The sequence below is a fragment of the Megalops cyprinoides genome, chromosome 11 (assembly GCF_013368585.1).
Source record: "Megalops cyprinoides isolate fMegCyp1 chromosome 11, fMegCyp1.pri, whole genome shotgun sequence".
Classification (NCBI taxonomy): domain Eukaryota; kingdom Metazoa; phylum Chordata; class Actinopteri; order Elopiformes; family Megalopidae; genus Megalops; species Megalops cyprinoides.
The window spans coordinates 30,688,531-30,701,561 of NC_050593.1; the positions used below are offsets into that span (position 1 = coordinate 30,688,531).

Sequence of the window (13,031 nt, forward strand, 5' to 3'; positions counted from 1 at the left end):
ATGAAAGCGTAAACTCATACTGGTCTGTTGCACTGCAACAAAACAAACATAATCAAACGGGAGAGATGAAAAAAAAAATATTACAACACATTATGCTAGAAACACAAGATAATCAACCTCGACAATACTGCATAAAACATAGAAATCCAGTTAGTATTTTTTGTTGAAATTGGAAAGACTGCAACAGTAAACATGGTTTGAAGCCTGTAATAAATATTCCCAGTGAAGGCACAGATGTAGTGGTAAATGCAATAAAATATCATAGAAGTTAAAAAAATAAGATATAAATATTGCAGTAAAAGATACGGTATGTGACGGCACTATGTTATTAATTACAGTGGTTGTAGAGCCAGCATAGATCTGCATGTCACTTAACAGAAGCACACTGACTTCTAATAACCTATTCTCTTAAAGTGAGAATAGAGGAGAATGCTTCAGTGTATGATTGGTTAATATAATTCTAAAGGCACTGATAGTTATAGTATTTATTCCTTCTGGACAAAATGCAAAGTCGCTTGGCACAGTGAGAAACACCACAGGCAACAAAGCAAATCTAAGACATTATCGAAAGGAATACTTTTACCATGGAGCTCAAGTCACTTATAAACACACCCCTTTTACAAATTTCCCTTTCTTATACATTCCAGGGAGAATGTATAAGTCCATCACAGGATATTAACTATGTCTGGACATGGCTTTATAACCTGAGTTGTAACCACAATTTGTGGTTTTGAAAAAAAAAAAAAGAAAAAAAAAAAAAAAAGAGACATTTTCTGGAGCCAAAGCAGTCAAAACTTCCCACAAGACATAAAACAGACAAAACTATTCCAAACTTTTGCTTGAGTTAAAAGCATGAAGAGTGTGATGTAGTGCTGACACTACGGCTGAGTGTGCGCTCTGATTGCCATACCAACAAGCCTGGTCAAGCTGCTGGTTTAGTACCCCGTAGACCCGGGTTCGAGGCCAGGTGGGGTGACTGCTGTCGCCCTTCGCTACAATGAGAAACGTGATTCAGGTTTAAATTAAGGGTTTTGCCTGATTAGTGCAAGGGTTGAAAGTCAGACACAACTCTGGAGAGAGGAGAGGAGTGGGAATTTTGGAGGGAAGAACTCTGGAGAGTGGAGCGAGGACACTGGAGAGACGAGCAGGAATTCTGGGCCGTGCTCACGACAGGCACCACAGGACCGTGAGCGCCGCCACAATGCCATTTAGGATCGCCATGCTGTAGCCCATATGGAAGGAGTGGCCCGTCATCCTTCTGAAGGCAGAGAAAGCAAACACACAAGAAGTGCACTTTCAGCTTAGATTTAATGGCAGGTCACTGAGAGAGCACACTGGGATTTAGTGAATGCAATTTTCTGTGACCTGAAAAGGCACACGCGCAGCACTTTGGATAAATATTACCATTAGGGACTAACACATTTGTCTAAATGATTCATGGAATCTTTCAGAAGCAGTAAGGAGATTTTTTTAAAACACAATTGCAAAGTGCCTGCCTAAAGGCCTTAACAGCTAAACAGTATTTTCAATGAGAAAACAAAGTACAAACAAAATATAATAAAGGCAGCAAGCCATACATCATACTCTTACCAAGCATCTGGTTTTATATAAGGAAACTGGATCTATCTGGTTCTATTCACCACATTAATCTGATTACTCATCCATTTTATAATATGCCAATTTGATTTGGAACACAAGCTTAAATGCATTACATTGAAATATCTTGTCAATTCTTGTTAAATTTAGGGTAGTGTTTGTATAATCTAGAGACAGAAAATACCTAGAATTCACAGCCCTCAGATTTAATACTGAACACTGAATAGGCATAAGTCATCGTACGTTTTCAAGTGAGATGACAACAAGGGACTTCACAGGTCCAAACGATGGCTATGGTACCAACTGTGGGTACCTCATGAATGTAGAATCCCCTGAAACCTCAGTTCACCTTTGCTGAGTTCAGGTCAGTGTGCAGAGCTGAGAATTTAGTCAGAGATACCAGCTGGACAGGTGGCTACAAAGATAATCATAGGATCATTAATGGAGGGCTCTGACACACTCCCTAATTAAATATAAAGCCAGTGCGTGACCTGCTTAAATATTCTCATGGGTTAATACCCATCTGACAAACACAACAACCATTATTAGCCTTAAATGTGCTATTCTCATTCAAAGTTTGAGTGTTTAGTTATAATATTAAAAAAAACGAAACAACTTTTAAATAGCATAAAAATATGCTGAAGAATGAGCATGCCGCTTCAGGAAAAGTAACTCCTAATAACCTGATCTTTTCTGACACAAGGGTGCAAGCCAAGAGCCCTGTGTGTTTGGTGATAAGAGCCCTGTGCTGGAGAAGGTGACGGGAGGCAGAATTCATTATTAAACCGTCACCTGCCATGCCCGACTGGGGACGTGCCCCGTGTCATTCATCACCTGGCTTCCCGTGTCATTGCTCCTGAGCGCTTCTGACACAGCGGGCGGGCCCCTGGCCCAAACCGCCGTCCCGAGTTCAGCCCTTCGCATGTGAGGAGCATGTCACAGATACCCCTGGCACCTGCCCCCCCCCCCCCCCCCTCCTCCGCATAAATCAGTAGGTGTGTGTGTGGTGGCACCACAGGCATGGTGTCATTGATGATTATCAGTGCAGCTTAAAGAGTGATTCTACACGGAATAATATGGCTCATTATGGTACTAACGCTGAATGCTACAGTGAAACTTTATGCTCTTTATTTTTGGAAAAGGGGTTTATATTAAAGATATCAAGATAGCATTGTTTTTTGGAAAAGGGGTTTATATTAAAGATATCAAAATAGCATCGTTCCCAATAGTCTTTACAGAAACTAAAACACACATGAGTTTCAAAAAAAAAAAAAAATGTGATTCTTATGACATAAGAAAAACATGCTGGATAACTGACACCACTTGGAACTGAGAATCCGCCCCATAAACCGGGGTAGCAGGGCGACAGGGTGAGGCCTTTCCGTTTATCCCTGAGGGTGAAGTCTGTATTATAGGGTGGCGTCCTTTTCTGGGATGCCATTCTCACCATCGACAGGTTGAGAGCGCGACTGCGGGACACTTAGTGGTCTTAGAACCACATAGACATGTTCTGCTTTTCATAATGGGAGTGGATATCAGTGATGTTTCGATCCCTGACCCTGGACACAGAACTGAGTGCAGTGCTATGCAGCTCTTCAGGAAAACAGGGTTAAAATCCAATCCAACAGGGTTAAAATCCAATCCAATCCATGATAAAGGCAGTGTGCAAGCGCACTAATGAATGCATTTGAATGACAAGAGTAGTAAATAATATTGTATCTACTTACCCCTGCTAAAGCTGATGGCTACATGTAAATATAATGCACTCTGCTTATAAGAAATATGGATTTAAGAATCAACCACATACAGGGATCAAAATCAGTGGGACAGAGTCATTTCTGGACTAAAGCTGTTTAAATACTAATTTTTTAAGAATAAAATCCTATGAGACTCATTCAGAAGAAAAGCCTATGAGACTCATTCACATGTAATTTGACAGTCAAGTTCAGTGGCAAACAAGTTCAAATCATTTCAAATAATTACACTGAAATAATATGACGCATTATTAGCAATATGAAATTACGTTATTTTTATATAATTTCATAAAGATATGTTTAAATTAAATATGAGAACAGAGCTGTTTAAGACATAAACATCAATTCTATCTGTTCCATTTGGAACTCTGCTTTTAAGAATGAGCCATTTATATCTATCATTGTCCTGGTGGATGCGATTCTTATGAGCGGAGTGCACTGTAGCTGAAATGGCGGTCATTTTTAACATGAGTACACTATAATATGTGAATGGACATTACACTGTCATTTTCATTGTATTTACCAATGAACTGTGGACTACAATAAATCTCGATGTGACCCAGAGCGAGTGAAAAGGGCGAATATGATTGCTATTCATGAAATCAGGCATGCTCTCATATTTCACCGCGGAGACAGAGAAAGACTTGTTTCCTCCAGTAATCAAGATCTTTGTGCTGCCTTTGAATTAGCCCAGATGAAAACCCCCGAAAAAGAAAAGAAGCAGAGCAGAGATAAAGTGTGGTCTATTTCTGACTCTTATGCCAGTTTGCATTGTGATGCAAAAGGAATGCAGTTTCATTTTTATGGGTGTCATACTATTTGATAAAAATATCCTTAGCCACTGTACAGTACAAGGAACCTCTAACACAACTAATTCATTAACGACATTAAACCTGTCAGCCATCAAAATGAGAACATTCAAGCCACTTCAACCATAAACAAACTGCATAAAGTTCAAACTGACCAGACCAGTAATGTTCAAAAACATCCAACTGTTTTTTATTACAACAGGAATAAATGAAGCCAAAAGATAAAGCATATGCTAATCAATAATTTATCATGCAAAATACCTCCAGTTCTGATACAATAGAATCACTTTGGTACAAATTCATATCAAACCACCTTGAATGAGAGTGTATTGAAAAATATCACGGTGAAGCAGACCAATTTACTCTGCGTTGAGTCTTGGCACCAGTAAATTTCGTATCCTTACCTTACATGCACTTTATCTCTTAATGTGTACTGTAGCCAACAAAACCCAACAGATGACAGAGAGTCACTTCTTTTCTAACTTAGTGGCACTGGCATTTACACACACAAAAAGAACACAACAGACATTTGGGCTGATGTGTCTTGATAAACGGTTTCTATGGAAACGTGGCCATGCAGCAGGATCATAAAACGTGTTTTCTTTTCCCTCAGCGTCAGAACACAGAGCCAGCTAGAGACAATAGCAGAAATTATGCAAATTAACCGAGAAAGGCACAAAGCAGAAGGCAGCTTTCTAACTCGCCGACAAGCCGGCACTGCCGAGTACACCTCCCTTGGCTTATCTAATCACCGAAGCCCACACTCCGCCACGAGCTGGATTCACAACTCAACCGCGTGCAATAATCATTGCTGTTTGGCTGTGGCTTCCTTCAATAACATTTCTTTTGATTTCAAAACTGAAAATGAAATTTTGTTGATTAGGGCCAGTCTATTGTAGTTGAAAATGTGTAAAACAGCTTTTTGGAAAACAGCCTTAAAACTCATTAACTCATAGTTCCTGAGTTTTTCTTAAGTTCCACAGTTCACACACCTACGGAAGGCCCTCAATGTAGCCGCTATGGAGCATTTTTCTTCATTAGTAAAAAGTTAGGAAATACATTTAAACGTGTATTTTTTTTTCCATCATCATGAGTGTTGTGGTACATGAAAACATGCTGAATACAAATAGCTACATATGGGACACTTGTTTTAAATTGATTAGTCTACGTTAAAGACAGACTGCCAAAATGTGGTTAGACTGAATGCTAAACTTTTAACTGCTGTACTGGTTTGTGTTTTGCATGACTATAACAACCATACTCTCAGGAGGCATAGAGAATGAACAACAACTGAAAGGACTTTCACAATTTAGGCACGCTTACACAATCACAAACCCAATCTCTCAACAGGAACACAGAACGTATGTGGAACTCAGACTCATTCACGGCGCACTGTTGGCCATGCTTTAACAGGATCAATACCTCCCTATCTGGCACAGGTCAATATTCACCCACAGGACAAATATGCTTTTAGCAGCACAAACCCTTTGCAAGAGCAACAGCAACGAAAGCTGGGCTGTGATTCGATAATTCAAACCGTGGAGTGATCCAGCATTTTGTGACCCCTGCAGACAAAATCGACAGTTCTTTTTCAATCATGTATGGATGCAGCGCGTAAAGTAAGGATTCTGCGTGTGAAACTTCACGACGAAGTTCGTCACTGCAAAAGCGAAGTTACTTGGATCGTAATTAATGCACGGATCGGTCTCCTGTGTGCTGAACAGGACAGAACGAGGGACATCGGTAGATGACGAGAGAGCTATCTGGTGGCCGGATGAGTGGAAGAGTCTGGTGCGCTGGAGCGGGCCAAGGGCAGTGGATGACCTGGCACACACACAAACAAACACAGACACACACACACAGACACACACACACACACACACACACACACACACACACACACACACACACACACACACATACCGGCCAGCTGACTGCACAGTGAGTCAAACACACCACATGCTGGCAGATGGAGGGCCACATTGTGGCGCAGCTTAACTGCACTGAAGTACACAACATTCCACATGTTTCACATTGCCTCATCCACCCCTTTCTTTAAAGAAGGGATGAGGGGAAAAGTAAAGGCTGTTTCAAGGTTACTACTGTTCAGGACATGATCCCACAACCTTCTGGGCCAGTCCAATGCCCTAATCGCTGCATCAGGCTAATTCTCAAGGGCTGTCTAAAGCTATATGCAGATCTGAAACACGTTCTGAAACAAATTCACAAAGCACAACACGCAAAAGTCAGTTACATCACTAAGGATTATTATGGAAATCTTTCAACACACCTGAAATGGTAGTCTGGATTCTGAGAGATTTCATTTAATTTCATCAGGTTTTAATAATTAATTACTGTTAAAAGCATATCCACAAAGATGGCTTGTGTGCTGGAGTACATGGAAAAAGAAGCTAAAAACCACAAAGTTATCCCAATGCAAAATGTACCAAATCCTTCTGCATGATGTGATGCAGGGAGGCATTCGGTTCGCAACGATAATCTTACACAGTCGAGTCTGCAGAAGCCTCCCGGACAAAAAAACGTCAAAAAGGTCACTGGCAGTATGAAACCCAGTCAGGGAAATTAGAGGAATTGCGTATTCCTGTACTTCCCTCTAAAATCATGTCCTCACTGTCAGGGAGGGGAACACGGCCGATTCTCTCTGCCCAAACCAACCTTTTAATTATTTCTGCATGCGAAATATCAGGAGCACGCTCCACTCCAATGCCTGGCTCAAATGCACATTGAGCAGGGGCAGTGGCTGTTTGGCTCAATTACTGCCCATTTTGCACGTCTGTTTTTTAAGCTTTCCAATGAAAGTGCGCGCCAAAAGACATGATCTCAGGAAATTATTATGTCTTAAGTGATTCTATCTGCTTCCTGTAACTTTAACATCTTAATTGACTTTACATTATGTATTGCACATTGTGTTTTTATGAGCTATTAAAGATGCCATTTGAACTTCAATATCTTGTGAACTGTTTACCCCCTCTGAGATGCACCATGGAGAAGATAGTATGCTTTTTGTCTTTACAGCCCGTTAATCTCATTTCACGGAAATCTGCACATTTTCAAAGAAAAACAAATAAAAAACAAATGGAAAATGTAATCTTCCTGTTGTGAAGTCAATGCACTTATCAGACCATTTAACACATTTCGGGTTTGAATTTAGACCAAATTGTTTAACAGGTGTACAGTTTGACCTTGTTCTGCCTGGCCGGCTTTGTGTAATATGCTCTAATCACGGCCAAAATTATGAGTGATGAGAGCGGAAGGCAGAAGTTGCAACCCCAGGAAAAACCTGCAAAGTTTGATAAACGAGGCAGCCAATCAAAACGAAGCGTGGCAGCCCGGCCTGGAATCGTTCACATCGCCATCACTGAAAGGGGCATATGGATCTGACACAAGTGCTTTCATCCTCGTCTATTACAGGGGCCCTCTTCAGATAAATGAGCGTTTCCCCACCCGTTTCTCTCGGCCTGTCACCGGCGATTCTGTGAAAGGAATGGGAGCCAGAGAAAACAGCCTCCCCCATGATTCCCTGCCGCACATGAAATGTCAAAAAGAATCTGCATGGCATGAAGAAGCACATTTTACCCCTGCTATATAATATCAAGAAATGGGGAAAAACGCATTTGGAATATTTAAGCTTTATCATAAACCTACTAAAATCAGAGCATCATGTTTTCAGATATTGGTATAAGATGTGGGTGCTTTGACCAAAGCAGGCTGGTGTAATTACTGTATACATGCACTATATTTGCAGTTGTATTAGCTTCACAAGTGTACAAGACATGCAAAAAAAATCTGGTGAATTTTATGCATTATACATTTTTACTCTTAGTGTTGCATAGTAGAAAAATACACAAAGAAGCAAAAAATAAAAATTAATTAATTCATAATTAATTCATAAAGAATAAATAAAATGTATGTGTGCTGTTACTATTAAATGGACCAAAATGTATAATCAGCATGTCTCCGACTTCTGGAGAAACAGAACTGGACTTGTTTTTACCCTACTATTTAGAAAAAAAGGGCAAAAGTTTGTTTATTGTGAAGCCCTGGTTTACAGATGGGAATCGGGGATATGTGATCAACTGCAATTTACAAGTCAAGTCAAGAATTCCAGGACATAATTATTATATACTCTGTAGCTAAGTATGTGCTTTTTATAATCTAAGGAAATGCCTTGGGTAGCAGGGATTGAATATGAGTATTTTGCATAACACTATGGTGCAACATCAACTGCATATCAATTACAACTGTAAATACCTTTTAAGCCTATGCCCTCCACAGACCACACACCTTAGCTCTCTGTACATTTCATTTTACAGACTTCCCATGATGATTCCATAGCATATAGGCCTCGTAAAGGACATATTGTTTGATGGTAAAATAATAACCATATGCATATTAATATTGGACTTTTATGGGATTTCACTTGACTAAGACCTCTAACACCCTGAGGAACACAAGCAAGGCTGCAGATGATCCCATGAAAATCTACAACAAACAAACAGCAAGACCGCTGTTCCAGCTGGACTAATATTTTATGAGCCCTTCATGCGCATCATTGCCTTTGATACAATGTAGCCAGCTAGCTACAGGTGGCAATAAAATGGCCCTTTATAATATAATTTGGAATCCCGTGTTTGTTACATGAGAAGAGGGTCAAGAGGCTCGGGATCATATGTATTTTGACACATTAATATGACACATTATTTAGAAGTGACTTAGAAGGGATTTAGTGTGTGCTCCTTGAATTTCTATATGGACAGTAATGTGCAAATCAGAATCAAGTATTGGTTTACAATTTTCTGAATCACACACACACACACACATATATATAAGCACAAAGACAAATAAAATCTTCAAACTATACAGAAAAAATTTGCAATAATGTCTTAACATTCAAGACATGGACATTCAACTATAACAGTTCTAAAATCAGTGGATGCTGTTCTGACTCTATACACTATAGTCTGCTGATACTGTGTAATTGCTTATACGCTATATATTACTGCTTCAATTTAAAACACTGTATAATGCTGCAAAGTGAAAGCACAACCTCCCATGAAAAAAGCCATCTGACAAGCACTTTATTAGTGCTTTGGCTATTACATTTAAATTAAAAAATATAAGCTATAGCCAGTTTCATTCGTATGTACCAAACATTTTAGACCCAATTAGAGCTGTACTTGCTTAGTAGTATGGGCAGCAAAGCAGGCAGGTTTATGTAAGACTTTACGACTTCACGCTCTCTTCTTTTCTTGAAAAGGTTTAGAAGGAACAGGAGAAAGGTCAGAACTATCAGCAACATCTGAAAGGACCAAAAGCCTTTGACAAAACCACTGTGCCAATTGTATGCACCCTTTGAAGCAAATCCTTCATTCTGACTGAGATTATAGTGGAATGATGAAAGCCAGTTACTAGAAAATTGCCTCCATGTTCTTTGAATGATCCCTGTATGCTTGAGCCTTGCTGTGCCTGAGCATCAGCTGTGATGTAATGCTGCACTTCCTGGTACAGAATGCTACAAATGGCATCTACAGACAAATGAGAACAATTTACCGGGTGATCCAGGTCACAGAAAACATTAGAAAATGTATTGCACTGCCATTATCTGTGACTAGGATCTAATTTGTGCAGAATCATCAACAGATGAAAGTGTGTTATTTAATTAGATCATAGTGAAAGTTTTTAACAATAATTAAAATGCCTCCAATTTCAGACTTACATTTGAATTGAATTATGCAAAATGCAAATGCATGCCATTTTAACCTTTGCTTATCATCCAATGAACTGTAACTTTACAAAGACTTATGAATGACATCTGTTTTACAGTAACCAATGTCCGCTTACAGTTAATATGAAGAGAAATCTCAGAGGAGGATCATTAAGTAATTATGTAAAATGAAGGTGAAAGGATACAGGGGTGCATCTTTTGACAGAGGCTGGCTGGAAAGGTTTTATATAAATATCATGTGCAAGGTTGCTTGCTCCACGTTAAGATGCCTCAGTTTCCTCTCACCATGAATGCCAGTGATGGTGTCCCTTTCTCTTGCAAAAATGTCATATCATACTGTCACCTGTGCAAAAATTAGTGTTCTTACTGCTCTGTCCCACCACTGTAAAATGAGCTGAAGACATAATTTTCCAATTTCATACTGTCATTTTGTTTTACTGTCGGAACTAGTTAAGACTAGTTTTTTCTTTTACTTTACTTTCATCTTACATAATTGAATTAATTCCCCAGATTTCCCCTCAGATTTATTATTAATTAATAATCTGAATTACGCAAGTTGAGGAAAGAGTGCACAACTACTAATTTATTTGACGTTGGAGGGATTTTGAGAAACTCTTATTGCCACTTGCTAAATATAGCTACTTTTTAGCTACTTTTTTTTTTTTACATAGCCACAGATACCCCTACTGACACTGCAAGTGCTGTTGTGTGAAAAATCATCACTGTATTTATTAAGCGCTGCATCAAAACAACTGGCTTGTTATTATCTGAGAGTCACTGTGGATCTGAGAGTCACTAGAAATAAACAGCAGAAGTAAATTTGGGAGATTTGTCGCACCTGAGTCGCACAGGAGACAGCGGTGTTGGGGGAAACATGCCAGGTTCAAAAGAGTCAAAGTACGTCAGACTCCAGGAGAAGCTGCAGCAGGAGACCCCAGCCATGGTGGACAAGACCAGCAAACTCCAAAACCCTGGGGTCGGCACATAGTAAAACACATGATATGGTAACATTACCACTCTCCGTGAAAGAAGTTGAAAAAGCAAAACAAAAGGAAGTTTTCCAGTTCTCACAATCATTCCACTAGCTGGGTATTTATTAATATAGCTCACCAGGCTTCAGTCCTAACCAACAGCGCACTTATCCATAGACATTCATATGTTGTATTTACAGTTCTAGGATGGCAATCAACTTGGAAGTGAAGTAATTTATATTTACTGAAATCGCTTAAAGGGGCAAACACCTAGTGTCACTAAGTAAGTAAATAAATAAATGTACATTAAGTTGGTGAGCTTGCTAGACTACACACTTTTCATTGTTAATTCTAGTTGAATTTTTTCAGAATTTTGTAACTTGTTTTCTTTCCAGATATTGTTACTGTACTAGCCTACCTTTTGTAGCATAACTAACAATACTAGGTGAGGAACAATTAATGATAGCTGACTTTGGAAAATGTGTACCATTTGTTTTCCAAAAGACAATAGTCACATTTCTCTCAGGTCAATACTAAGATGTACCATAACATTAAACTAGAAAACTAATATATGACAAACCTCAAACAATGTTTGAGGTTGTGTATTTAACTCAGCTGACAGGTACTGGCATTACTCTCTATGTCCCCTACTAAAATTAATTCACATTGACGTCACCTTTTTTCCCCTCCACACAGATTATCAGTAAATGTATCTGATCTGATATTGTATTTACCCAGTAGTTTTATTTCTGAACCATCTTCCGTGGTTACCCTCGCACTGCGCAAATCTGAAAGAGAAAATAAACTTAACGACAGTCGACTGCCTATAAAAAATTTATTTAGAAAGTACAGTATTAAAATTGCTTATCTAAATCTTACAGTTGAGTGCGAGAACTGTTAGTATGGTTCAAACACAGGTGTAGCTAGCCGTAACAATAAGATACATGCGGTTTCTGAACACAGATGTACTGTACCTACAATTGTCAAAGTTTCAGTGAGAAACTATTAATTACCAAGCTGCAGAATGCAGCGTCATTAAACGCTGTCACAGAACGTAACGTAACAGACTAATATGTGCCCTGAATGTAATGTCCATGTAACGTGACGTCCATCCACACAGCAAGCGGGTTAGATACGCAAAGTAGCAACCAAGTGAGTTATTCACTGATGGCTTGGCACTTCTTTACATGACCAACTAGCTTGCCAACTACGTAGAATTACACGTGGAGAACAAATTACCTCTTATAATAAGGTACATGAGCGCCAAGAGAAACGCGATGACAGACAGTATGACAATGCAACAAAGCATTGAAAATATCCTTGCAGGCCAGTGCTTCGCATCGCTCCAGAATTTCTTGTTTGAAGTACGTTTACTCAATCTGATCAAACGCTGAGAAGCTGCCACTTTATTCACAGATTCTTGTCCAATCTGACTTTGCTGTGATTTGTCCCTGCTACCCACAGACTGATCCAGTGTATCGAACTCCTCTTCTAGGCTCCGAAGTAGCGTCCCATCGGAACCGTTTACAACACCACGGGAGACGCAATTAGACACGACAACAGCGTCTCGTCCGTCCTTAACACGTCGCATGTTAGGTGTCTCCGTAATCTAATCAGTTAGTCTAACAATGTATACCGTGGTGTATCCAGGTGGTTACGATCCACTTAAAGACAACTAAAGAAGATTACTGCAGTTAGCTAGAAATCTTAGCTGGTGTCAGAATCTGATAAGCAAATACTTTAGTTAACGTTAGCTGTCGTAAATGTACTGCTGTTCCCAATCACGTTACGCAGCTGATAGTTAATTACATTTTATAGTTATTCAGACTGTTTTTCAACCAGCGAGTTAGCAAACTGAAATTATTCACGCCATGTTACAACTACACAGCTAACAGAAGTTAGCGACTTCAGTGCGTCTTTCTATTCTCTAAAAGGTAGCCAGTCTACCAACATTGTTTAAAACATCGCGGTTTACACTTCCTCGTCCAGACGTGCTTCCCCGCCTAAAGGTAGCTTTGCCAATCCAAATTGCTATCCGTTGCTGCACGTTCAGCAATCCTCTTCTCAATTGGTGAATAGAAACGTCCATTAATGATGTTGTGTAGTTTGGTTGCACGAAAAGTCGGCTGAAGAATGGTACACCGCTGGTTTTTAC

At 39.5% G+C, this 13,031-nt stretch overlaps 1 protein-coding gene across 1 annotated transcript; it reads right to left on the reverse strand.

The window, feature by feature from the left end:
* Window positions 1-778: 778 nt before the first annotated feature.
* arl6ip6 (ADP-ribosylation factor-like 6 interacting protein 6) lies at window positions 779-12,860 on the reverse strand. The gene is made up of 4 exons (XM_036541165.1): window positions 12,116-12,860; window positions 11,611-11,664; window positions 10,744-10,876; window positions 779-1,258 (listed from the first exon to the last, which is right to left on the reverse strand). The coding sequence occupies exons 1-4, from the start codon at window positions 12,465-12,467 to the stop codon at window positions 1,165-1,167; spliced, it is 633 nt and encodes a 210-aa protein (XP_036397058.1). The 5' UTR covers window positions 12,468-12,860; the 3' UTR covers window positions 779-1,164.
* Window positions 12,861-13,031: the final 171 nt, after the last annotated feature.

What these genes read in the sequence shown, in the direction of transcription:
- arl6ip6 (XM_036541165.1), bottom strand. Translation starts at nt 12,467, where the DNA reads ATGCGACGTGTTAAGGACGGACGAGACGCTGTTGTCGTGTCTAATTGC. An exon ending in TTCAGAAATAAAACTACTGG is followed by an intron (nt 10,877 to 11,610) that starts GTAAATACAATA and finishes TGCCGACCCCAG; the next exon opens with GGTTTTGGAGTTTGCTGGTC. An exon ending in CTGTCTCCTGTGCGACTCAG is followed by an intron (nt 1,259 to 10,743) that starts GTGCGACAAATC and finishes CTCTGCCTTCAG; the next exon opens with AAGGATGACGGGCCACTCCT.